Source organism: Notolepis coatsorum, assembly GCF_963971535.1.
Source record: "Notolepis coatsorum genome assembly, chromosome: 19".
Classification (NCBI taxonomy): domain Eukaryota; kingdom Metazoa; phylum Chordata; class Actinopteri; order Aulopiformes; family Paralepididae; genus Notolepis; species Notolepis coatsorum.
The window spans coordinates 81,359,141-81,385,522 of record NC_140183.1 but is presented as its reverse complement, the minus strand read 5'-3'; the positions used below and the strand labels follow the sequence as shown (position 1 = coordinate 81,385,522).

The window sequence follows — 26,382 nt, the reverse complement described above, 5'->3', positions numbered from 1 at the left end:
GGCCCAACGGAAGTAGGCGTGGGTCCCAAAAGCTTAAAAAGAAAACACTGCCCTGAAGGATATATTAAATGCACAGTATGTAATTTTCTACCGCTAGGGGTCTCTAAATCAAACCGATAACAAAAGACGGAGTTTGATGACGTTGTGAAGTAGCATGGGATCATGGAAGTTCTTGTCTTCTTTGTTAAAATGCACTTTTCTTTGCTTTTAGCTATAGATTGAGAATTCAGATTAGCCTGACATGGTTTGAAAGCTACTGGCAGACTTGGGTACATCACCCAAATCTGTAGTAATCACGGAGTTGATAAGTAACTCAAGCTTGTTGCAAAGCTAATGCTAAATGTTTCATATAAGCAAATGGAAAGTGCTAAAATCATTAGCACCATACTCCGGGAGGTAGAGTTAAATAGAAACACAGATTTGGGTGGTCTAACCTAGTTTGCAAGTTAGGGGATTAGTCCAGCATTCTAACCAATAGGTTCCATTTGATAGATATGGTAGTTTATAGCTAAATGTTTTAGTGATCGAATGCAAAATAAAATGGTAGCTACTTCAGTTAAAAGGAGCTGTCAATCAAGCGTGATCTGATCACGCCCCTAGAGCCAATGAGCCAATCACAGCGCAATATCGGAAGCACGGCAGTTCATCACACTATGGGGTGGGTTGGGAATTGTTAGGATGCGGGGGTAAAGAGGGGATATGATGCCATTGACAGGCAACCAAATGAAACATCCCGTTACCTGATTGAAATTAGGGATTCCTCTGGGTCTTCTATAATAATTCTATGGTTTGAACATTGTTGGAAACACGTGGGATAATGTATAAGTACACAACCCAACAAAATATATAACATAATTGTGAGGTTTTGTCCGCTGCTCACTTACTCTCTCTGTTTCTTTGAGCCTACTGTTTAGGAATTCCCTTCTCACTCACTCTCTCTAGCCCCCACCCTCTTGTTCTTTACTCTCGTTTTCTCTTCAAGCAGCCACACCTGGACTACCTGTCATTATGTGTTTGATTGGTCTGGTGCCGAACTCACACTTTTAGTTCGATTATCAATTACCCCTCGCACCTGTGGTGCAGTTGCTAATTAGTTCCCCTGTGGGCTTTAAGTAGCTGGCTCTTCCACTCTGTTCCTCGTGGGGTCGTGTTGTGACATGCCGTAACATTCGGTATCATATGCTTTTTCATCAAGACTCCCTCGGGAGGTCCTCTGTTCGGTCTATGCTGTTTTTATCTCCGGCGTAAAGATGTTGCTCCAGCCTTCGCCTGCTGTCGCCGTTGCCTGAGGGGGAGACTGGTCTGCGCTCCCTAGACTTCCACGGGAGGCATCCCAGTGATCCACTTCAGACCCCCGCGCAGCTGTCGTCCTGACGCACATCCAGACCTCCGCGCTGCAGACGCCCAGACACCATCCAGACCTCCGAGCTTGGCACGCTCCTCCGTACCAGCGCGCAGACGCACATCATCCAGACCTCCGAGCTTGGCACGCTCCTCCTTACCAGCGCGCAGACGCACATCATCCAGACCTCCGAGCTTGGCACGCTCCTCCGTACCAGCGCGCAGACGCACATCATCCAGACCTCCGAGCTTGGCACGCTCCTCCGTACCAGCGCGCAGACGCGCATCATCCAGACCTCCGAGCTTGGCACGCTCCTCCGTACCAGCGCGCAGACGCGCATCATCCAGACCTCCGAGCTTGGCACGCTCCTCCGTACCAGCGCGCAGACGCACATCATCCAGACCTCCGAGCTTGGCACGCTCCTCCGTACCAGCGTGCAGACGCACATCATCCAGACCTCCGAGCTTGGCACGCTCCTCCGTACCAGCGCGCAGACGCGCATCATCCAGACCTCCGAGCTTGGCACGCTCCTCCACGCAGACGCACCCCAGATGCGTCTCTCGGTTCCGGCGCGCACTCCAAGCAGTGGCGCACCACTCTGACCTCGGCTCGGACAGCCGGCTCCCCGGTGGCGACGCTCTCGCCCCGCTGCTGTTCCAGCACCATTGCGCATTACGTCTGGGTGAGTTTTTATTGACTGTCTTGATCATTTCCGTTTTCGTGTGTTTCTTAACACTGAAGATTATCACCTTTTTAATCAGACAGTCACTCACCCAGCGTGTGCCTCTGTTTGTTTTCACTGTGCCTGTATTTTGGATTGTTCATTTTGGATAATATTTGCTTGAACATCGCTCACTGTGTGTATTCACACCGAAGATATTATCACTTGGATTATTATTGGGACTTCGCTCACTGTGTGTATCCACACCGAAGATATTATCACTTGGATTATTATTGGGACTTCGCTCACTGTGTGTATTAGCACCGAAGATTCTATCACGTGGATTGTTGTTGGAACTTTGCTCTTTGTGTATTTTACACGAAGATAGTTTTTTCTTGGATAACTTTTGCACCTGCTCTGTTTTCCCCTTTGTACTTTAACCCTCTCCTCTCTCCCTCTCGGCCGCCGTTTACCCACCTCGGAGGTCTGCCGAGAGTTCTGCAGAGCGGCCCTGATGTTCCCACCAGTCCTCCCAGTCCTCCCTGTCCCCAGCCCGCCTCCGCGGGCCTCTGTCCCTGTTCTCCCCTTTCTAGTCCTCCTCGTCCCCAGCCCGCCTCCGCGGGCCTCTGTCCCTAGTTCTCCCCTCTCTAGTTCCTCCTAGTCCTCCCGTCCGGTCCTCCTAGTTCCTCCCTGTTTTCCAGCCTTCCCTTAGCCTTCCCTTAGCCTTCCCTTAGCCTTCCCTTAGCCTTCCCTTAGCCTTCCCTTGCCTTCCCCTTAGCCAGCTCGCCTCTTAAAGGCACTGTACCTTCCCCTCTTGTTATTTCCAGTATTTTGTGTTTCTCCCTTAAAGGGACAGTGCCGGTTTTCCTTTTGTTCAATAAATGCCAGTTTCTTGGCTTACCCTCATACCTGTCTTGTGTTGTGCGATTGGGGTCGGTTACAAACCATAACAATAATGTCTAGTCGTTTTTAGAAATTTTAATGGGGAAATGTAATGTTACATATTATTATATACATTTATATATTTATATTTACAGCACATATTTACTGTATATATCCATATCTGTCTGAAAATACCTGCCTAATCCTCCTATATACCTACTTATACACCTGCAGATAACACATATAACTCTGTATGATAGCATGTACAATAATGCTGTTTATACCGTACTGTATATATATATATCCACATCCGTCTGTACATACCTGCACATAATCCTTTTACATATCTGTAGATACTATATCTATATCTGTACATATCCCTTACCTACTCTTACTAGTTACGCTGCTGGCCAGTCTGACTACTACCATACTGTCTTTATACCTGTATCACTGTACATATTAATATTACAAATCTGTACATACATCTGATTAGCACTACACTCAGTAGTACTAATGTATATATCTTATACCCAGTTTAATCACCTGTACATTGTATATCACTATTGCACTTTACTGTTACATTTGCACTTTGGTTGGATGCCAAACTTATTTTCGTTGCACTGCACTTGTGCTGTATAATGACAATATTCTATCTTTAATGTAGGTGTGATGGTGTGAGTTTGGACAGTACCTGTGTCATTAGAGGAGCTGAGGCCTGGCTCGCTGTGTGACCTCAGAAGTGGCAGGAGCCCGTCGCTGTCCCTCCTCAGGTTCCCTATGTCCTTCTCACCCTTCCCCCCCCTTCGGCGAAGGTACAGAGGTTGAGAGGCGAGGGGCACCCCGTTGCCCTGGCTACCCTGCTCGTTGGCAACCAAGGAGGAGGAAACGGGAGGGGCCAACGAGACGGAGAGAAAACCTTGGCGCGAGGGCGTGCAGGGGCGAACCCGGATCTCTGGGATAGAGGAGCACTGTTGGGGCCCTGTGGCGCCCCCTACCATCTCCAGCTGGGAACAGCTGCTAGCCAGCATGGCCTGCCGACGCAATACTGGAGACCTGGGGGTCAAGACAAGACACAGTATAATATAACTGATCTGCACTTTTGATTACACTGCTTACTTGCTCCTATTCTTATATTTAGAGTTAATTATATTGTTTACACTGCTTATTTTTATCTTTACTATAGTTTTATTGCCTATATTTATGTCTTGTACTATTACAGTACCATGCCCGTACCTGTACCTGTACCTCCTCTCCCCCATGCTGCTATGACGCCCGAATATCCCCAAGGGGATCAATAAAGGAATATCTTATATTATCTTATCTTATCTTAGAGGTGGGGATGGAGGGGAGTCAGACAAGAGAGAGTGTGTGTGTGTGTGTGTGTGTGTGTGTGCGTGCGTGTCTGTGTGTGTGTGTGTGTGTGTGTGCGTGTGTGTGTGTGCTGCATGGTGAGTGCATGCCTGTACCTGTACGTGGTGGTGGCCGTGCTGGGTGAGGAGCAGGAGTTGGACCTCTCCCCTCTGAAGTAGCGCCTGGCTCTGGGGCCCCCTGCCAGGGGACTCTCTGGCGTCTGAGACGGGGGACCGCGGAAGCTGACGTATTCCCCTGCGTCTCCACCCCCGTCTCCCCCCTCACCACCGTCTCTCTCTCCAGGATTCCTCACCCCGACCTCCATCAGACAGGAGTCTTCTGAGGGGGACGAGTCATCCGGGATGTCCACGATCTCAGACATCAGCAGGGAGCCGCTGTCCATGGACACTGTCATAGAGAGAACAACACCGGTCCATTTCTACTGACACTGAGCGATAACATGGACACTGTCATAGAGAGAACAACACCGGTCCATTTCTACTGACACCGAGCGATAACATGGACACTGTCATAGAGAGAACAACACCGGTCCATTTCTACTGACACCGAGCGATAACATGGACACTGTCATAGAGAGAACAACACACCGGTCCATTTCTACTGACACTGAGCGATAACATGGACACTGTCATAGAGAGAACAACACCGGTCCATTTCTACTGACACTGAGCGATAACATGGACACTGTCATAGAGAGAACAACACCGGTCCATTTCTACTGACACCGAGCGATAACATGGACACTGTCATAGAGAGAACAACAACACCGGTCCATTTCTACTGACACTGAGCGATAACATGGACACTGTCATAGAGAGAACAACACCGGTCCATTTCTACTGACACTGAGCGATAACATGGACACTGTCATAGAGAGAACAACACCGGTCCATTTCTACTGACACTGAGCGATAACATGGACACTGTCATAGAGAGAACAACACCGGTCCATTTCTACTGACACTGAGCGATAACATGGACACTGTCATAAAGAGAACAACACCGGTCCATTTCTACTGACACTGAGCGATAACATGGACACTGTCATAGAGAGAACAACACCGGTCCATTTCTACTGACACTGAGCGATAACATGGACACTGTCATAGAGAGAACAACACCGGTCCATTTCTACTGACACTGAGCGATAACATGGACACTGTCATAGAGAGAACAACACCGGTCCATTTCTACTGACACTGAGCGATAACATGACACGGGCTCCGTGCAACACCGCTTTGCAAACGCCATGAATTCATTTGACGAGCAGAATCGTTCCTGATGAAGGTCTCGCACCAAATCCTCAACAAATAAATTCCTGGTGTTTGCAAAGTGGTGTTTTGCGTGAAGCAGTTATGTTACGGTGTGGATTTTTTCTCCTTTTGCACCTGTGGTATATTTTTACCCGTGATATATTTTCTCACCCGTGGTATATTTTTACCCGTGGTATATTTTCTCATGCACCCGTGGTATATTTTTACCCGTGGTATATTTTCTCATGCACCCATGGTATATTTTTGGTACATTTTTACCCGTAGTATATTTTTACCCGTGGTATATTTTCTCACCCGTGGTATATTTTTACCCGTGGTATATTTTCTCATGCACCCATGGTATATTTTTGGTACATTTTTACCCGTAGTATATTTTTACCCGTGGTATATTTTTGCTGTGCAGCTTCCATTTTTGCCACCGATACAAAGCTAAAAGAGAGGCGAACTGGATACCGAAACTAAAACTAGAATTCCATTGATTGAAGATACTACTTGTTGCATGTTGCTCTGGCGTCTACTGAATGCTAATACAGTTGAACATTGTTTATCTAAACCAACACTTCCGAACTAGAATTCCCTTGTTAATACATGCGATTATTGTGTATGAAAATCTGGTGTGCAGGTAGTGCTTTCTGAATTTGTGTGAATGCACTTTTTTATATTTTGAATAACCCATGACCTAATATTCCCATGTGTTTCAGAATAAGAAAAGATTCCCAGAATGACTCCTGATTTCAGGGAAATAATTTATGCCACCAACACAAGGGTATTGTTACAGCCACAGCCAGGGCCTTACTCTCCCCTGTCTATCAGCAGGTCCCGCTACCATATACGGGCTCCTCCATGTTCCCGCTTCACCCTCAGCCTGCCTACCTACCTGGGCCGGTCTACACACCTGAGACTCATCTCATCATCACAGAGCCAGGATAAGATGATCGAGTGTTGTTTCACCTGTCTTGGTGTTAGGATTCTTATCTGGATCTCTCTATATATACCGTAATTCCTCTAATAGTAACCAAGTCTCAAATACAAGCCGGGTCTCTATTAATGACCGGGTGCGCTCTTGAGCTAAGCAATTATAAGCCGGCCTCCTAATACAAGCCGGGTTACTAATATACTGAGCTGCATACTGAGCTAGTTACTTGATTTCACTTTGAAAACGTTGAAATGACCAGTGACCACCTGTAATTGCACTGTTTACTATTTCATACAGTACTTGGTTTCAATAAATGAACCCAGTACATTTTACTGGGTTCAAACTGACACAAAATGTTGATTTATTCATTATGATCCGTTTGAAAATTTGAAATATAGGCCTCCCTCTTTATACAGGCCTCCTCCTAATACAAGCCTGGTACCCGCTACAGTTGAAACAAATACAAGCCGGGGTTACTATTAGAGGAATTACGGTATTTATAGTGTGTTTTGTGAGCTTTGTAAGCCTGCGTCACTCTAACCCATGTTCTCCTGTGTGTAGGATCACACACCTCCGGGCTGCACCTCCACCCTTGGACATCACCAGCCTGGACCATCCCGGGACCTCGGGGACACACACATCCCTCACCTGTATTCCCTCACTGCCTGCCTTGTTGTCTTCAGGGTTTTACCATTAAATACCCTAAACCGCCTCAATCTCCCGTGCCTTGTGTTCTGCCCTTGAGTTCTCTAGACCAGGGGTTCCCAAACTTTTCAGGCCAGGGCCCAGAAAATAAGGCGTCAGAGAGCCGCGGCCCAATGCACATCGTCGGGCTTTTTTTTTTTTTTTTTTTTGCCAGGCGACCGATATTTTAAGCCAAATATCACTTCAATCCTATTAAGTTAGTTCAAGTTAGTTATTCATTTATATGTGCTATTTATGAGAGGGCTAACTTGTTGCAAAATAATAATGATAATAATCATAGCCTCATTAAAATACTATTGTTGCTTCGGTTGTTTTCAGCGTTTTATGTGCATAATCTGTTATTTAGTTTGAAATGTTCGTTGAAATAAGTCGATTTTTCGTTTTTGTTTATTTATTAAGTTAATATAAAACCATATAGTCACATTTTAGAATACAATAGAATAGAATTTTAGAATACAACTAGAAACACTGTCCTGGCCTGCTTCTAGGTTCAGTGGCCTGACAAAAAAAAAAAAAAAAAAAAAAAAAAATTGTATTTTTTTTTAAATCATCTCGCGGCCCACCCGTGGCTGCTCTCGGCCCACCTTTGGGTCGCGACCCCGACTTTGGGAACCACTGCTCTATATATATTTATAGTGTGTTTTGTGAGCTCTGTAGCCTGTTCTCCTGTGTGTAGGATCACACACCTCCGGGCTGCACCTCCACCCTTGGACATCACCAGCCTGGACCATCCCGGGACCTCGGGGACACACACATCCCTCACCTGTATTCCCTCACTGCCTGCCTTGTTGTCTTCAGGGTTTTACCATTAAATACCCTAAACCGCCTCAATCTCCCGTGCCTTGTGTTCTGCCCTTGAGTTCTCTAGACACACCACCCCAACAGCAGGTATCTTGCTGAACAGTTTGACGGCGTCTCACCTTCGCCACTGAACGCAGTGGAGGCTGCTCTCTCTCCAGACAGCTCAGTGCCGTGGCTGTCGAACACTGTCGCCTGGGGAACCACAGTGGACAAGGCTTTAAACGAGGCTAGAACACCATAAAACACACACACACACACACACACACACACACACACACACACACACACACACACACACACACACACACACACACACACACACACACACACACACACACACACACACACACACACACACACACACACACACACACACACACACAGAGAGAGACTCCCCCCCCCCCCAATACACACACAGTGATCAATCATTTAAAGGGAAACTACACTCAATTTAAGAATGCATACATTTGGCCTTGGCTCTATCCAACCTCACTGGCAAGACAATCCGCAAAAAAAACGATTATTCTATTGCTTAATGACGACTCAAATATAGATCTGACAGGTAAAGAGCGGAAATTGTGGTTAGCTGGACTGATGGCAGCAAAGAAAGTACAAGATACAAAAGTTTTATTTGTCACGGCATACAGGTATACAGTGAAATGCGGGGGGTCTCGGTAGTAGTACAAGGTTGGGTCCCGCCCCATATACTCTGCACAAAAAAATTGCTGGAATACTTCCTAGAGGTCATAATGCTAGAGCTTTCCACGGCGAGGTTGAATAGAGCCAGGGGGCGGAGACGGTGGATGTCAACTCTACAATAAAAGAAAAAATTTGACAAAAAAAAAAAGAATGCATACATTTTATTTCTATGGTATAAGAAACATATTAGTGACCGTGAAGAACTCCATGCTGAATCCAACAACCAGAGCTCAACCAGCTAAAGCTCAAATATGTGATGTCATCAGGTGTGAAGCCTGAAGCTGCTCCATAGACAATGAATAGGGAAATAATATTTGCGAATTATGTTATAGATGACACTGAGAGAACCCAGGGGGAATGTTCTGATTATACAGGTGCATGTTCTGTTTCAGAGCTGAGAACACTACTGTAGAATAATAAGCTCATTTGGGGATCTCGTTTGTATCTATGGGTCAGACAAAATCAGTCTCCTATTCATTTTAAATGAGGCAGCTACAGACTTCATAACCTGATGACATCACAAGTTTGAGTCTTATTTTTCTGGTGTCTGGCTTTGGGAGGGAGGAGCTCCTGTTCAAAAATATCGATTGAACTTTCCAAGGCCACGGAAATAACATATTGGGATTCAAGTTCAAGTTCAAGTTCAAGTTCTTTAATAGTTGTCATACAGAAGTACAGAATACTTTCATACAAAATGCTTCTTACTGTTACGCTCCAGAGACTGTGCTAGACAAGATAGTATCAAATAACATAATAACATAATATAGCATGAATTTAGAAGAAGAAAATGAGGTCACAGTGTTCGGTATAGACATATGTACAATGTTCTGAGTTACCATATAATATACAATACACAATACTATGCAGTGTACTAATGTACAGTACTATCTAGTGCAAAGCAGAAATGGGATGAGGTACAATTTTAGGTACAATTTACAGTAAGGTGTACGAGTTGTAGTGCAATCCTTCATCCATAAATATAAAGTGTGGGGAGTGGGTGCTACAGTGTGTTTGTTTAAAGTGGGTGTGTGCTATAAGTGTGTGGAGTGGGTGCTACAGTGTGTTTGTTTAAAGTGAGTGTGTGCGTGTGGATGTGTGTGCTATGTGCGTTTGGTGGTTGTTGTTGTGTAGTGTTCATTCATTGTTCGTTTAGCAGCCTGATGGCCTGGGGATAGAAGCTTCTTCTGAGTCTTTCTGTGCTCGCCTTGAGACTCCTGTATCGCTTGCCTGACCGCAGCAGTTCAAAGAGGCAGTTGTTCGGGTGACTGGAGTCTTTAATGATTCTCTTAGCCTTGCCCTTGCAACGCTTGTAGTAAATGTTCTGGAGGGTGGGGAGCCCCCCTCCAATTGTGCGTTCGGCTGAACGTGTCACTCTTTGTAGTCTGCTTTGGTCTTGTGCAGTGCTATTCCCAAACCAGGAGGTGATGTTGCCGGTCAAGATGCTCTCTATTGTACATGAGTAGAAGTTCTTAAGGATCTTCTGGCTGACTTGGAACTTCCTTAGGCGCCTGAGGAAGTAGAGGCGTTGTCGTGCCTTCTTCACAACACTGTTAATGTGTGTGGTCCATGTCAAGTCCTCGGATATGTAGGCTCCGAGGTACTTAAAGCTGTTGACTCTCTCAACCGGTGCCCCGTCGATGCTGAGGGGGCTGTAGTCCTTGACCCCCGACCTCCTGAAGTCCAGAATCATCTCCTTTGTTTTGCTGACGTTCAGGGAGAGGCTGTTTTCCTGGCACCATCCCGCCAGGACCTTGACCTCTTCCAGGTAGGCCCTCTCGTCGTTGGCAGAGATCAGGCCCACCACCACTGTGTCGTCAGCAAATTTGACGATTGTATTGCTACTCCGCTGAGCCACACAGTCGTGTGTGTACAGGGAGTAGAGGAGGGGACTCAGAACACAGCCCTGGGGGGCCCCTATGTTGAGGGTGATGGATGAGGAGGTGCAGTTGCCTGCTCTCACCACCTGGGGTCTGCCAGTCAGGAAGTCCAAGACCCACTGGCAGAGGTCATAGCCCAAGCCCAGGTCCCTGAGCTTGGCTATGAGTATGGAGGGGACTATGGTATTGAATGCCGAGCTGTAGTCGATGAATAGCATTCTCACATAGTTCCCCTGCCTCTTGTCCAGGTGTGATGCTGCTGTGTGCAGCACATGGGATATGGCGTCCTCCGTGGACCTGTTGGGGCGGTATGCAAATTGCAGGGGGTCCATGTTGATGGGGAGGGAGGAGCAGATGTAGCCCTTTACTAGCTTCTCGAAGCACTTCATGGCTATGGAGGTGAGAGCTACAGGGCGGTAGTCGTTGAGGCAAGCAGGCTTGGATTTTTTGGGTACAGGGATAATAGTGGACTTCTTCAGGTAGGTGGGGATGACAGCCTGTTCTAAGGACAGGTTAAATATGTCAGTGAATACTGGGGCCAGTTGGTCGGCACAGACTTTTAGGACGCGGCCGGGGATGCCGTCTGGACCTGCTGCCTTCCTGATATTCACTTTTTTAAAGGTCCGCCTCACCTCATGCTCTGTTACCCTGAACACTGCGCCTCCATCAGCAGCCGACCCCCCCCCCCCCCATTGCCGAGGCTTGTGAGCTGGTGTTGTTATTACCAGCATCAAACCTCGCATAGAAGGTATTGAGGTCATTTGCTAAGGATTCATTATTTGGGTGTCGTTTCCCTTTAACCTGGACGATAAAAACACCAGACATATACACACATTTATCCACACGCCCACACACATACCCCACCTGCACATAGACCTAAAACACACACACACACACACACACACACACACACACACACACACACACACACACACACACACACACACACACACACACACACACACACACACACACACACACACACACACACACACACACACACACACACACACACACACACACACACACACACACACACACACACACACACACACACACACACACACACACACACACAGACCTGGCTAGCAGCTCTCTGGCCCATCACGGCTTCATAAGGAGGGGGACAGTCAGTGGGATACACAGGAACAGGACTCTCCATGGACCCATTATAGGTTATGCTAGAGACGACATGGATCAATAAACACATCAGTCAATTACAACCTCACATAATCCAATATTTGTACATGTGTACATGTGTATGTAAATGTGTGTGTTTTAACCAGGCCATGTGGCACAGACAGATGCGCTGTGTGTCCTTAAATGTTGAACTATGTTGAATATCTATGTGTAATTTAATTGGTGTATCCAAATAAAGCGTTGTGTGTGTGTGTGTGTGTGTGTGTGTGTGTGTGTGTGTGTGTGTGTGTGTGTGTGTGTGTGTGTGTGTGTGTGTGTGTTTGTATACCTCTGAGCATCTGTCTCAGAGCTGCAGGTGTATTCAGGGGGGTAGTAGGGGGGAGGGGGGATAGGTGGAACAAACTCCTCAAAGTCCATGATGTTGGTCAGGAAGGCGTCCTGGGGAGTGGTGCATTCTGGGTTGACGGAGCGAGAACGATGAGGGGCGAGCTAGAGAGAAAGAGCGAAAGAGACATGATCAACATAATTAGCATAATGCATTGGACCACAGCCTTAGTGAAATATAATTTCCCGTATTGAATTGAAAAGCATACAACTTGAAGACGTTCATGTATTCCATCTGCACTAGCGCCACTCATGTGAAGGCCCAATTAATGAAAGACCCAAATCCAGAATTAATTTAATTTGAATTTGACCATCTAAACGCTGGGTATACGTAGGGCTACATGTGATCTTGAAGAGTTTAACATATAGATGGAAAATACGCTTTCTGGAATTTTCATAAAGGGCCACTTTGCCGATTTTCAACCTTAATCCTATGCTTCTGTTGTGAGGAGGACATATTTAATTTCAACCTTTATTTAAAATCGTAAGCTTCTGAGGTTTCCCTCATTTACAGAAACGACGATTGTACAAATGTAAACAGTACATAATAAAAGCAATATTCACAGAAAATAAAATACAATACAATTTTAAACACGTTTAAACATACCAAGGGAAGGGAGAACCTCCGACTTCAGAGAGTTGGAGGACATTTCAAGAGTTAGAGGCATCAAAGGGAAAAGCTGACTTCCCTCGATCAGAACACACTTGAGGGACCCTCAGAACCATCCAGTCATCTGATCGAGTTGAATAGGTTCCAATATTCTAATCTAACAGTGATACAGGAGATAAAACAGGTTGTTTACCAATAAGGACTTTAAAAATAAATTAATAAAAATAAATAAATACCAGTGTATAAATACCAATGATCAACAAGTTCTGTTTCTCAACAGCGCTGCCCCATTGGGCCCCTGAGCAACTCTGCCAGATGATGTCACCCGGTGGAGAGTAGATCTCTAGTGAACTGCAGAGGCTATTTCCTCAACTACTTTCAACAGTAGTATAGGTCCAAAACTGAACAGTTGTATGTCAGATGATCACGTCCTCCTCACAACAGAATGATAGGATTCAGGTTGAAGATCATCAAAATGATCCATTTAATAGGTCTGTTTTACTCACCATGCTTCATCTGTTGTATATACTGCCTGCCAGTCCTTCTATCAGGAACCCAAGTCGTTCAATTTGAGAATAAATAATGTGTGTGTGTGTGTGTGTGTGTGTGTGCGTGCGTGCGTGTGTGTGTGTGTGTGTGTGTGTGTGTGTGTGTGTGTGTGTGTGTGTGTGTGTGTGTGTGTGTGTGTGTGTGTGTGTGTGTGTGTGTGTGTGTGTGTGTGTGTGTGTGTGTGTGTGTGTGTGTGTGTGTGTGTGTGTGTGTGTGTGTGTGTGTGTGTGTGTGTACTCACTACTCACCAGGTGAACGAGGTCCAGGGAGAATATATGTATGCTGCAGGTGACGGTGGACAGGGTGCAGATGACGGTGGAGAGGATACTCAGACCACACGCACTGAACAGCAGGTCCTGCAGGGAGACATGGATTCAGACAAACCCTGATCCTACACATCACACCAGGGAGACCTGCCCTAAAGTCAGTTCCACCCACCTGTGATTTAAATTCATACATAATGTAACGGATGGTACCGTGAGGGCGCAGTCATGATGGACTTCAGATGTTGTGAAGTGGCTGTGGCAAGTTAGCGGTGCTGTGGGTTAAACTCACTCTCACCCTTAACACATCCCACGCCGGAAAACGGCTTACGACGTGTTTTTCAAGTTCACGCGAATTCTGCCATTCCACGGCGTACGACGTTATTGAGATCATATTTCATTTTTTCTTCGCCATGTTATTCATAATTCCCCTCACGGAGCCTGGTCTGATGCAGTGGGAGCCTGCACAACTCTGCAACGCTTCAATACTGCCGCCTGGTGGATGATCGGCGAGTTGCAACCGGAAGTGGATCTCTGGAGATCTCCGGTGCATCTGGCAAATGCGTCCGGCACTCGCATATTGTTGCGGGACTGTAGACACACGTCCGTGTGTAGCGATCGCTGCCATAACGCAATAATCGATACTATTTGGGCGTTTATTATGATTATACAAACCGGAAATGGATTTAGGAGATCGCCGTCAAATAAGTTGGATCTTTTTCCTCCAGTCTCATCGTCGAACGGTAAGAGGACGCTGACGTTACTTTCAGCCTGTTTGTTTATTATTATCAATGCAAACTGCTCTGATCAATATATCACCCATACTACATAAAGCATTTACTGACGATCACGGAATTATAAACGACCCCCCCCCCCCCGTTCATCCGCGCATGACAAGTCATAACGTTTAGGATCATGTACAGTTTAAATGTTTAATATAGCGTGTATCGCCAACAAACAGCAGTTGATAATCTATATATGCGTTTAGGCCTATAGCTCACGTTCTAGGAATTACTGCAGAAAATGATAAAAACTATATTTATATTCTAGACGGTATTTTCGTATGAATATATGAATGAAAAAGTATAACGTTCCTACATCCTGAACGATAGATAATCGATGTTGAATGGGCCATAGTAATGTCAATTTAGCAATACAATTAAAAAAGTTATAGACCTGCAAAGAAGGTAAACATCTCCATAGGCTTAGAGTGGTGGCAGTGATCATACATTGATGGATATAAGCGTGGCAGGGAATGTGTTAAAAGACACATAGACACGTTGCAAAGCAGTGAATTCACCTATTGATATAGTGGTCTGTAGGGCTGACCTTCGAAAAAAAAAATGGAATTCGAAGCTTCGGGGCCGAGATTCGATTTTAATTCGAAGCTTCGAGATTACAATTTAAAAAAAATTTAATTTAAAATTAAAATTAAATAATTTTTTTTTAAAGAATTATGTTGTGGGACTTGTACAGCACTTTGTTCAACTTTGTCAGTGCTGTAAAGTTTAAACCTTTTTAAATCTTAGACAAACTAAACACTTTGCTTTCATGAAATATTGTAAGCCGTCATTTGAGGCTTTATAAAAGCAGCACAATGAACACAAATCTGTCAGTGCCGAGTCCGACCTCATCTTAAATAACAAACAGCATTGCTTGTTGTAGTTAACAAAGAGAGGCAGAGTTGATTTTGCAAAAAAAATAAAAATAATATATATATATATTAATATATTCGAATTTTCATATTCGAAGCCCATGCCCATCAAACGAAGCTTCGAAGTATTTAAGACAGCCTTAGTGGTCTGTGCTGTCGACCCGTGGTGCGGCAGACCACGGGTTCGAAACTCCCTCGGGGCATCGAATTTTAAGGTGACGATATCACAACCGTTACATTGGTGCCGAATGACCCGGATGCCTTGGGTGGAGTGGAGTGAGTTTAAGGGGGGTGAGTGTAACAGATGGTACCGCGAGGCGCAGTCACGATGGACTTCAGATGTGGCTGTGGCGAGTAGCGGTGCTATGGGTTAAACTCACTCTCACCCTTAAAAAAGACACATAGACACGTTGCAAAGCAGTGAGTTCACTTCTTGGTATAGCGGTCTGTGCTGTCGACCCGTGGTGCGGCAGACCACGGGTTCGAAACTCCCTCATCGAAGTTTAAGGTGACGATATGACAACCGTTACACATATATGCAGTGTTTTTGAGGGAAGCAATCCTGAATCGTAATGTTAAATTGGTGGTTGCTTCTATATTACTGATCACAGAATGGAATCAACAGTGTCCCCATCTTTTATTTTACCCCCACATCTCTAGCATAAAGATTTCTTTTACCACCGCAGATTTTGTTAATTGGCGTGTCACGATTAAACTGGACAAAACCTCACATAGCGTACAGTACAGTTTCTTGGAGGAACAGTCTTTTGGAATGTTTTTCTCAAAATTCTCTCTCCGAATTCTCAAGCTTTCAATGACTGTTAACGCGAGTTCAAACCTCAAAATTCTATTTCACACACGTGGGAACTGGCTGAAATGATTCATCGGCATTATTGAGGGGGAAGAGAGTGAAGAGACGGTCATCCCACCCACCTTCAGCTGATGTCTGACTGAGTGGCAGTCAGCGTTCAGGTACAGGACCAGGGTCTCCTCCTCTGTTATGGAGCAGGAGTGTGTGGGAGCACAGCACACACACAGCCCGTTCTCCACCTACACACAGACACACACACACACACACACACACACACACACACACACACACACACACACACACACACACACACACACACACACACACACACACACACACACACACACACACACACACACACACACACACACACACACACACACACACACACACACACACACACACACACACACACAACACACACACACACACTGAGACCTAGAACAAATCATGGACTCACACCGAAAATGATGTCCTCCCTCGCCTGCACCCATTGCAGGCACATCCCAAATATACACCTGGTCATAAGGGCATTTCAGCTAAAGGTAGACATAGATCATACATACTGTACATGTCAGATACACCCATACATACTGTACATGTTAGATACACTCATACATACTGTACATGTTAGATACAGTCATACGTACTGTACTACATGTCAGATACACCCATACATACTGTACATGTTAGATACACTCATACATACTGTACATGTTAGATACACTCATACATATTGTACATGTTAGATACACTCATACATACTGTACATGTTAGATACACTCATACATATTGTACATGTTAGATACACTCATACATACTGTACTACATGTCAGATACACCCATACATACTGTACATGTTAGATACACTCATACATACTGTACATGTCAGATACACCCATACATACTGTACTACATGTCAGATACACTCGTACATACTGTACATGTCAGATACACTCATACATACTGTACATGTTAGATACACTCATACATACTGTACATGTTAGATACACTCATACATACTTGGGCGTCTTGAAGTACCTCTGGAAGCTAATGAAAGTGGCATGGGAAAAAGGAATTATACCAAAGGCATGGCGAAGGGCAGGAGGGATCCTGATTCCCAAAGAGAAGAACTCCTCAACCATCGACCAGTTCCGCCAGATCAGTCTTCTGAATGTGGAAGGAAAGATATTCTTCAGTGTTGTGGCCCAGAGGCTCTCAGTATTCTTGCAGAAGAACAACTTTGTCGACACCTCAGTGCAGAAGGCAGGGATAAGTGGTTTCTCAGGATGCCTGGGACACATAAATGTCATCTGGCACCAGGTGCAGACGGCCAAGAAGGAGAAGAAAGACCTGCATGTGGTTTTCTTAGATCTTGCCAATGCCTTCGGATCAGTGCCTCATGAGATTTTGTGGACAGCGTTCAACTTCTTCCAAGTCCCAGAGGGCATCACAAGGCTGGTCAAAGCCTACTTCCAAGACCTCCAGTTCTGTGTTACAGCACAGGCCAGTACAACTGCCTGGCAGCACCTCGAGATAGGCATAATGGCGGGCTGCACCATCTCTCCACTGGCGTTTACCATGGCAATGGAGCTCATTATTCGAGCATCCCGATGGGTGGTTGGAGGGGAACAGTTGACGAGCGGGCTGCATCTTCCTCCAATCAGGGCGTACATGGACGACATGATGACAATAACAACAACAAAGGCATGCACCAAACACCTGCTAGATAAACTCCAGGAAAACATCAAATGGGCACGAATGGAGATTAAACCCAGCAAATCCTGCAGTATCTCCATTGTCAAAGGCAAGCTCGCCAATGAGAGGTTCCACATTAACAATGAGCCAATACCAACAGTTCTGGAAAAGCCTATCAAAAGTCTTGGCCGCTGGTATAGCGCAGAACTCAAAGACTCGAAGCAAGTGGAACAACTCAGGCAGGATACAATCAGTGGCATCAAGCAGATCAACAACACTGCTCTCCCTGGGAAGGTGAAGCTGTGGTGCTTTCAGTTTAGACTGCCGCCCCGTCTCATGTGGCCAATTGCCATCTATGAGGTCACTCTATCTCATGCCAATCGGCTGGAGAGACTGGTGAATGCACAAATTGCACATGTGAGGAAGTGGCTTGGACTGCCGAGAGGCCTTAGCAGCATAGGCCTGTATGGCAACGGAGCCCTCTCCCTACCGATCTCAAGCCTGGTGGAGGAGTACAAATGTGCCAAATCAAGGCTGGAAATGACTCTCACAGAATCCCGGGATCCATTTGTCAGAGGTGCTGCTCCAACCCTAGCAACGGGGAGGAAATGGAAGCCATCTGCAGCAGTTGCAGTGGCAAAGACCGCCCTCAGACACCGGGATATAGTGGGGCATGTCCAGCATGGCAGAGGGGGCCTTGGTTTGGAAGCAACTACACCCACATGGCAAAAGGCTACTCCAACCGAACGGCGGCACATGGTGGTGGAGGAAGTGCGCCACCAGGAGGAAGCAGCCAGGTGTGCCAAGGCAGTCTCTCAAGCCCAGCAAGGCCGCTGGATGAAGTGGGAGGGCGTGGAGAGGAGGAAAATCACGTGGAACGAACTGTGGAGCATGGAGTCTAATAGGCTAAGCTTCATCATCAGAGCCACATATGATGTCCTGCCCTCGCCAACCAACCTACATCTCTGGTATGGAGAGGACCCAGCCTGTCTCCAGTGTGCAGCCCCAGCAACCCTCAAACACATCTTAGTGGGTTGCAAGACCAGTCTAACTCAAGGAAGATACACCTGGCGCCTTAACCAGGTACTGAAGTGCTTGGCTGCCGAACTTGAGAACAAGAGAGTAACCACCAACGCCATGCCTCTAAATGCCCAAACTACCTTCCCACGGAAAACAACCTTCATCCGGGAAGGGGAGAAACGGCGGACCAAGCCATCACCTCCAAACTCAGGCCCACTGAACGCAGCCCGGGATTGGGAAATGCGGGTAGACATCAGCCAGAGGCTTACCTTCCCACCCGAAATTGCAGCGACCAACCTGCGCCCAGACCTGGTCCTCTGGTCCAAATCTTGCCGGCGTGTCTTCATCGTTGAGCTGATGGTCCCATGGGAGGAAGCCATCGATGAGGCGTTCGAATGGAAGAGGCTGCGATATGCCAACTTAGCAGCTGAAGCAGAGAGGCGGGGCTGGAACGTGAAGGTGTGGCCAGTGGAGGTGGGCTGCAGAGGCTTTGTAGCCAGTTCCACCACAAGGCACCTGAAGGAAGTAGGGCTCAGAGGACAGGCCCAACGGAAGGCAATCAAAGAACTTGCCACTGCAGCAGAACGGAGCAGTCACTGGCTGTGGCTGAAACGTAGAGACGCATCATGGGCTGCTAAATGAACACGTGGTGCCACCGTGCGACACACACCCAGCCCTGATCAGCCTGTGGTGGGCCAACCTCGGCAGAGGGTGTATTGTGATAAATGGCCGAAACACCCAATGAGGTTGGAACACAACTGAAGATGTGTCGTACTGGTGGCACCACGTGATCATTGCCAAATTCCACCCCACCCAAGAGGATATCTCCAACCTCATTCAATTGCTGTGCTGAATATTTAGGGTTCTTTAACAACTAGTCCTATTAAGAATCCTGTACATGTCAGATACACTCATACATACTGTACAATGTTAGATACTCATACATACTGTACAATGTTAGATACACTCATACATACTGCTATAGACCACCCTCCGCTGCAAGCAGTGCTCTCTCCTCTCTCTCCGACATCCTACACAAATTAAATGTTTATTCTTTTGGGGGATTTAAATTGGGATTGGCTGGCTTCGGCCTCTGAACCTTTTAAAGACATAATATGTGATTCCTTAAATCTTACACAATTGATTTCTGCCCCAACTCGACCCAACCACAAAGCGCCGCAAAAATCCACACTATTGGACATTATTATAACAAACTGTCCACACAAATACAACGCCACAGGGATTTTTTGTAATGAGGTGAGCGATCATTGTGCAATTGTGTGCGTACGCAATACCAAGCTTCCTAAAACCAAACCACGCTTTATATTCAAAAGACTTTTTAAAAACTTTGAAGAACAAGCTTTCTTGCATGATTTATATCATAGCGACATTGAGAACGTTTCCCTCATGTCTGATGTTGATGCTGCTTGGGATTATTTTCTGATGACATTTATGTCTATTTGCGATAAGCATGCCCCCATCAAAAAGTATAGGATCAGCGGAAAAGATAATCCTTGGTTTTCAGATAATATATCAACTTCTCTGAGACAAAGAGATGCCGCATGTGGGCAAAAGCTAGGACATCGAATGCCCCTGCAGACTGGACCTCTTTTAGATCTCTCAGAAATAAGTGTACACGTTTGATTAGAACATCAAAATCAGAATTCTATTTGAAAGCAGTCACTGAAAATCTGAATAATCCAACAAAATTTTGGAAATGGGTTAAATCTGTAGCTGGTACACGTGACTGCGCCAGCCTTCCAGACCACCTTAAGACGGATGGCAGTGAGATCAAAGATAAAAGTAACATTGTAAGGATTTTTAATGAACATTTTATCTCTGCTGGATCCATTTTGAATAATTCTGATACTGTGCCCTACACCTCGGCGGGACGCCCAATGGTGCCCCCGGCTGTAAGCTCTGTTGTGAATCCGTTCCACTTTAAGCCTATCACTGTCACTGAAGTCTGTAAAGCCCTGAAAGACATAGACTGTAAAAAGTCAGCAGGTCCGGACAACCTACACCCAGTCCTCCTAAAGACAGCTGCTGATTTTATTGCCTCAATTTTTAATCTTAGTTTTGTGACTAGTACCATCCCCAAAATGTGGAAGTCTGCTTTTGTCCTTTCATTATTAAAAAGTGGGGACCCCTCAGATGTTAATAATTATCGCCCCATTTCTAAGCTCCCTGTCCTGGCCAAAGTTTTTGAATCCTTTGTGAACATTCAACTAAAGCAATTCCTATTAGAAAATAACCTCCTAAGTGAGGTTCAGTCAGGCTTCAGGTCTGGACATGGTACCATAACTGCAGCTATGCTAGTGGCTAATGACATAATCAACACACTTGACAATAAACAACATTGTGCAGCATTGTTTGTTGATTTATCAAAAGCATTTGACTCCGTAGACCACAAACTATTACTGGATAGACTGGACAACATTGGCATTGGACAGGAAGCGGTAAATTGGTTCAGAAATTACCTCTCAGACAGAACACAATGTATATTTGCAGAGAACTACAAATCAAGTTTTTTAGAAATCAACAAAGGTGTTCCCCAAGGGTCTATTTTGGCTCCGGTTTTATTCTCTATTTTTATAAATGACCTGGGGAATAAAATCCAGACAGCCAAGATGCATCTTTATGCGGACGATACAATCCTGTATACAAGTGCTCCCTCCCTTACTCAGGTGATTGAGAACCTCCAGGCTGCGTTTAATTGTTTTCAAACCTCCCTTTTTGATCTTAAACTAGTTTTAAATGCAAAGAAAACTAAATCCATGATGTTCACAAGGGCTCGTTCACAGCCAGTGAATCATGTTCATATCGTTACGCTAAAGGGAGCAACCATAGAAAATGTTTCATCCTACAAGTATCTTGGGCTATGGCTGGATGAAAAGCTATCTTTTAAAGTGCATATTGGAAACCTCACAAAGAAACTTAAACTAAAACTTGGTTTTTTCTTTCGCAACAAACGATGCTTTTCTTTTGAGGCCAGAAAGAAACTTGTTCAAGCCACATTCCTGTCTGTAATTATGGACTATGGTGACATAATATATATGCATGCTGCCTCTTCAATGCTAAAAAAGCTAGACAGTGTGTATCATGCTTCTCTGCGCTTCATCACTAGTGCCAAAGGGCTTACTCACCATTGTGTGCTTTACCAAATGGTAGGATGGACCTCTCTGTATGTACGGTGGAAATCCCACATGTTTGTTTTTATATATAAGGCCATCATAGGGAAGCTTCCCCTATATCTTTCCAACCTAATTAGCTTTGCCTCTAGCAGCTACCATACCAGGTCCACGAGATGGCTACTTTAAAAAAAAAAAACGAGAATAAACACTGAACTAGGAAGAACGGCTTTTTCAAGCTTCGCACCTTGGGCATGGAATGGGCTACAGGACCATATCCACTTAGATACCCTGGTCTCCCTCTGCGAGTTTAGGTCTGTATTACATAACTCCCTACAGGAAGAGTGTCGCTGCTTTCTCTAGTCGGGTCCCAGCTGCAAAACTGCAGAGTTACTGTATTGCCCTGTATTTTACTGTCGTACACTTTTACTGTTATGTAGACTGTTCTGTTTTGTGTTTTTATGTTTACGTGTGATGTATTGTGTATTGTGTGCATGCACTTTTATTATGTTCTTGTGTGATGTACCGCACATTTTATTGCTGTCTGATGTTTGCGGGTGTTATTGCTGTCATCTTGGCCAGGTCTCCCTTGCAAAAGAGATCTTGTATCTCAATGGGACTTCCTGGTTAAATAAAGGTTAAATAAAATAAAAAATACTGTACAATGTTAGATACACTCATACATACTGTACATGTTAGAGGCACTCATACATACTGTACTACATGTCAGATACACTCGTACATACTGTACTACATGTCAGATACACTCGTACATACTGTACATGTTAGAGGCACTCATACATACTGTACATGTTAGATACACTCATACATACTGTACAATGTTAGATACACTCATACATACTGTACATGTTAGATACACTCATACATACTGTACAATGTTAGATACACTCATACATACTGTACATGTTAGAGGCACTCATACTGTACAATGTTAGATACACTCATACATACTGTACATGTTAGATACACTCATACATACTGTACAATGTTAGATACACTCATATATACTGTACATGTTAGATATTCATACATACTGTACAATGTTAGATACACTCATACATACTGTACAATGTTAGATATTCATACATACTGTACAATGTTAGAGGCACTCATACATACTGTACATGTTAGAGGCACTCATACATACTGTACATGTTAGAGGCACTCATACATACTGTACAATGTTATATATTCATACATACTGTACATGTTAGATGCACTCATACATACTGTACATGTTAGATGCACTCATACATACTGTACAATGTTAGATACACTCATATATACTGTACTGTACATGTTATATACACTCATACATCCTGTACAATGTCAGATACACTCATACATACTGTACAATGTTAGATACACTCATACATACTGTACAATGTTAGATACACTCATATATACTGTACTGTACATGTTAGATACACTCATACATCCTGTACAATGTCAGATACACTCATACATACTGTACAATGTTAGATACACTCATATATACTGTACTGTACATGTTAGATACACTCATACATCCTGTACAATGTCAGATACACTCATACATAGATACATTCATACTGTACAATGTCAGATACACTCTCACATACTGTACAATATCAGATACACTCATACATACTGTACAATGTCAGATACAGTCATACATACTGTACAATGTGTAGAACCTTTACCTATAAGCCTACTGCGAGGGGCAAGTGGGCTGGTTTGAGTTAGACGCGTGCTTGACGAATTCAATGTCCAGAGTGCTCGTATCATTTTCAATATGCCAATCCTTTTATTGACCTTTTTTCCTCCAAATAATATAACACAAATACTCTTTAACTAATAACACTGAACGCCGACCTATACGGCACATCAACACGAACACGGTCAAAAACTGTTTAGCTATCCCCCTTGCACACCTGCGGCTCGTCACCCACTGGTCAGTATAAATGGGTAACCAACCCCTGTGGTGGTTGCCATGGTGACTGAAAATGCCACACCTCTGCACCGTGAGTACAAATAAAATGAAATAAACAGAAAGGCTTTTTTGGCTCCAACACAATGTTATATACTCATACATACTGTACAATGTTATATACACTGATACATACTGTACAATGTTAGATACACTCATACATACTGTACTGTACATGTTAGATACACTCATACATACTGTACAATGTTATATACACTGATACATACTGTACAATGTTAGATACACTCATATATACTGTACTGTACATGTTAGATACACTCATACATACTGTACAATGTTAGATACACTCATACATACTGTGTACTGTACATGTTAGATACACTCATACATCCTGTACAATGTCAGATACACTCGTACATATAGATACATTCATACTGTACAATGTCAAATACTCTCACATACTGTACAATATCAGATACACTCATACATACTGTACAATGTCAGATACAGTCATACTGTACAGTGTTATATACACTCATACTTACTGTACAATGTTACATACACTCATACATCATGCTGCATGTACCTGGCAGGTGAGCATGGATTTGACCATCTGTGCATTCTGACAGGAGAGCATTGAACCAGCCAGACTGAGGATCACACACACTGCAGACAGCAGCATGAACAATGACACCTGGTGGTGGAAGGAACACACACACACACACACACACACACACACACACACACACACACACACACACACACACACACACACACACACACACACACACACACACACACACACACACACACACACACACACACACACACACACACACACACACGCACACACAGGTTGGTTCAGTGAGCTTGTTACACTCATGTTATTATCACCAACTATTGACAGCATATAGGTTAAACTTGAGTGAGATCAGCATACAGGACAATACTCACCACCAGAGTGAGGGGTCTCCTCCAGGAGATGATCCCTACTATCCCCGACGCCACCACCTGGAAACACACGACGCAAACCAAACAAACACTGTCACGGACGGTATAGGTCGCACTGCCATCTCGTATATATTTCCAAGTCACTGAGTATGTGATGAATCTGTGTCCCGTTCACTTACGAAGAAGCCGGCCCAGAAGGGACAGGACTGCCTCACACGGGCTGAGGAGGTGAAGGCCATGCTGGTGAAGGAGAACGCCAGGACCATGGCTCCCAGGCCCACGTGACACAGCCCCAGGTAGAGCAGCAGCCTGGCACCACCCTGCCCACGGCCTGACATCCCCCTGCGACTGTCTGACCAGCCCCGGGACCCTGATGCCACACTGCTGGAGTCCGAAGGTGAAGGCATGATGGTGGAATGGTGTGTATGTCTGTTTGTTTGTGTGTGTGCGTCTGTGAGGGTGGGAAGGGGTACCACTACTATACCCAGGTGAGGTTTGAGTAACTTAAGCAGGGCCCATAAAACAAAGTTCAGGTTGGCATGTGAAAACTGCAGGAGAGTGGAAGAAGGGGAGAGCCGTTAAGTGGCACTATATAGTGTGAGGGTTTGACTGTTGGCTTGAGAAATCCACTCTGTCACAATTATGCGCCAAGCTTACCGCTGGCAAGTGCCATAGGCGCTGCGCAATCCCCCATGGTGCGCGTTATTGTCCAGCCAGTGTCCAAGAACTTCGGTCAGCAGAAAGTTGAGGATTTGGGCAGCTGCTATACACGTTCATAAACTCCGAGAGCTCAACATTCGACATTTCAGAGAGGATACATGCAACGTCTAGGTCCATGTTGTTATATATACTGCATATTACATGTCTTCCGTTCCGTGCAGTTGAGGCCACCACAACAAACTAGAGTCTGCAGCTGCTTCACACAACCATTCCCCTCTCTCTGATTAAAAATACACGAGCAGAATCAGAATGTGGACCTAATTCTCTGCTATTACCTGCGTGTCTTTATTCTGCACGGCTCCCTTTCTCCTCTTCCATCCATCCCTCCACCTCCTGCCTCCCACCTCCAGCCCGTAGCATTGCGGTAACTGGAGCCCCGAGCAGGCCGCAAACAAACCCCTGAGTATCACCACGGAAAACAGCTGATCCGTTGTTGTCTCTCTAGCATTAACCGCCTGCTTTCACGCTCACCAGAAACGGCACGAGTTCCATGTGTTCATTCGGGCATGATGGCGCATTGAAGCAAATGTCCCGAGGAGGAGGATGCGTGGTGCGCCCAACGTCCTTATGTTATTATTATTATTATGTCCACATTCTGTCCCGAGAGGAAGACGGTGAAGAAGAAGAAGAAGAAGAGATCACAGCAGCATCATCATCACACCAAATCGTTTCGTCCGGGAGACGATCATAATCATCATCATCTATTCTCGACATGAACAAAAGCCTAGTAATGGAATAGCTTCAATCGTATTTCGAGGTGTCCTTGCAAATGAACATTAGGTTGTAACCAGCGTTTCCTTGAGACATTTCATTCTTGGTATTTCTATACCACTGGAGTTTTGCGGTTGTCCACACGCGCACCTAGACCCCCCCCCCTCCTCTCTGCAGTCACGCGCGTCTGTATCCCAGACATCTACCTCACTCCTTCCAGTCCCACGTCATCATATGGACGTAAGAAAGAGGCACACTGTG

General features: G+C 45.2%; 1 protein-coding gene across 1 annotated transcript in view; it reads right to left on the bottom strand.

Moving 5' to 3' along the window:
* Positions 1–25,097, bottom strand: part of fam189b (family with sequence similarity 189 member B) — a gene marked incomplete at both ends in the record, with an annotated part of 28,227 nt that extends 3,130 nt beyond the window's left edge. Inside the window, 10 exons of the mRNA XM_084336401.1 lie at positions 3,577–3,938; positions 4,352–4,643; positions 8,072–8,144; positions 11,610–11,709; positions 11,997–12,157; positions 13,460–13,567; positions 16,062–16,178; positions 24,326–24,433; positions 24,694–24,750; positions 24,870–25,097. Coding sequence (XP_084192527.1) covers positions 3,577–3,938; positions 4,352–4,643; positions 8,072–8,144; positions 11,610–11,709; positions 11,997–12,157; positions 13,460–13,567; positions 16,062–16,178; positions 24,326–24,433; positions 24,694–24,750; positions 24,870–25,097 — 1,606 coding nt within the window. The remainder of the gene's footprint in view (positions 1–3,576; positions 3,939–4,351; positions 4,644–8,071; positions 8,145–11,609; positions 11,710–11,996; positions 12,158–13,459; positions 13,568–16,061; positions 16,179–24,325; positions 24,434–24,693; positions 24,751–24,869) is intronic.
* Positions 25,098–26,382: the final 1,285 nt, after the last annotated feature.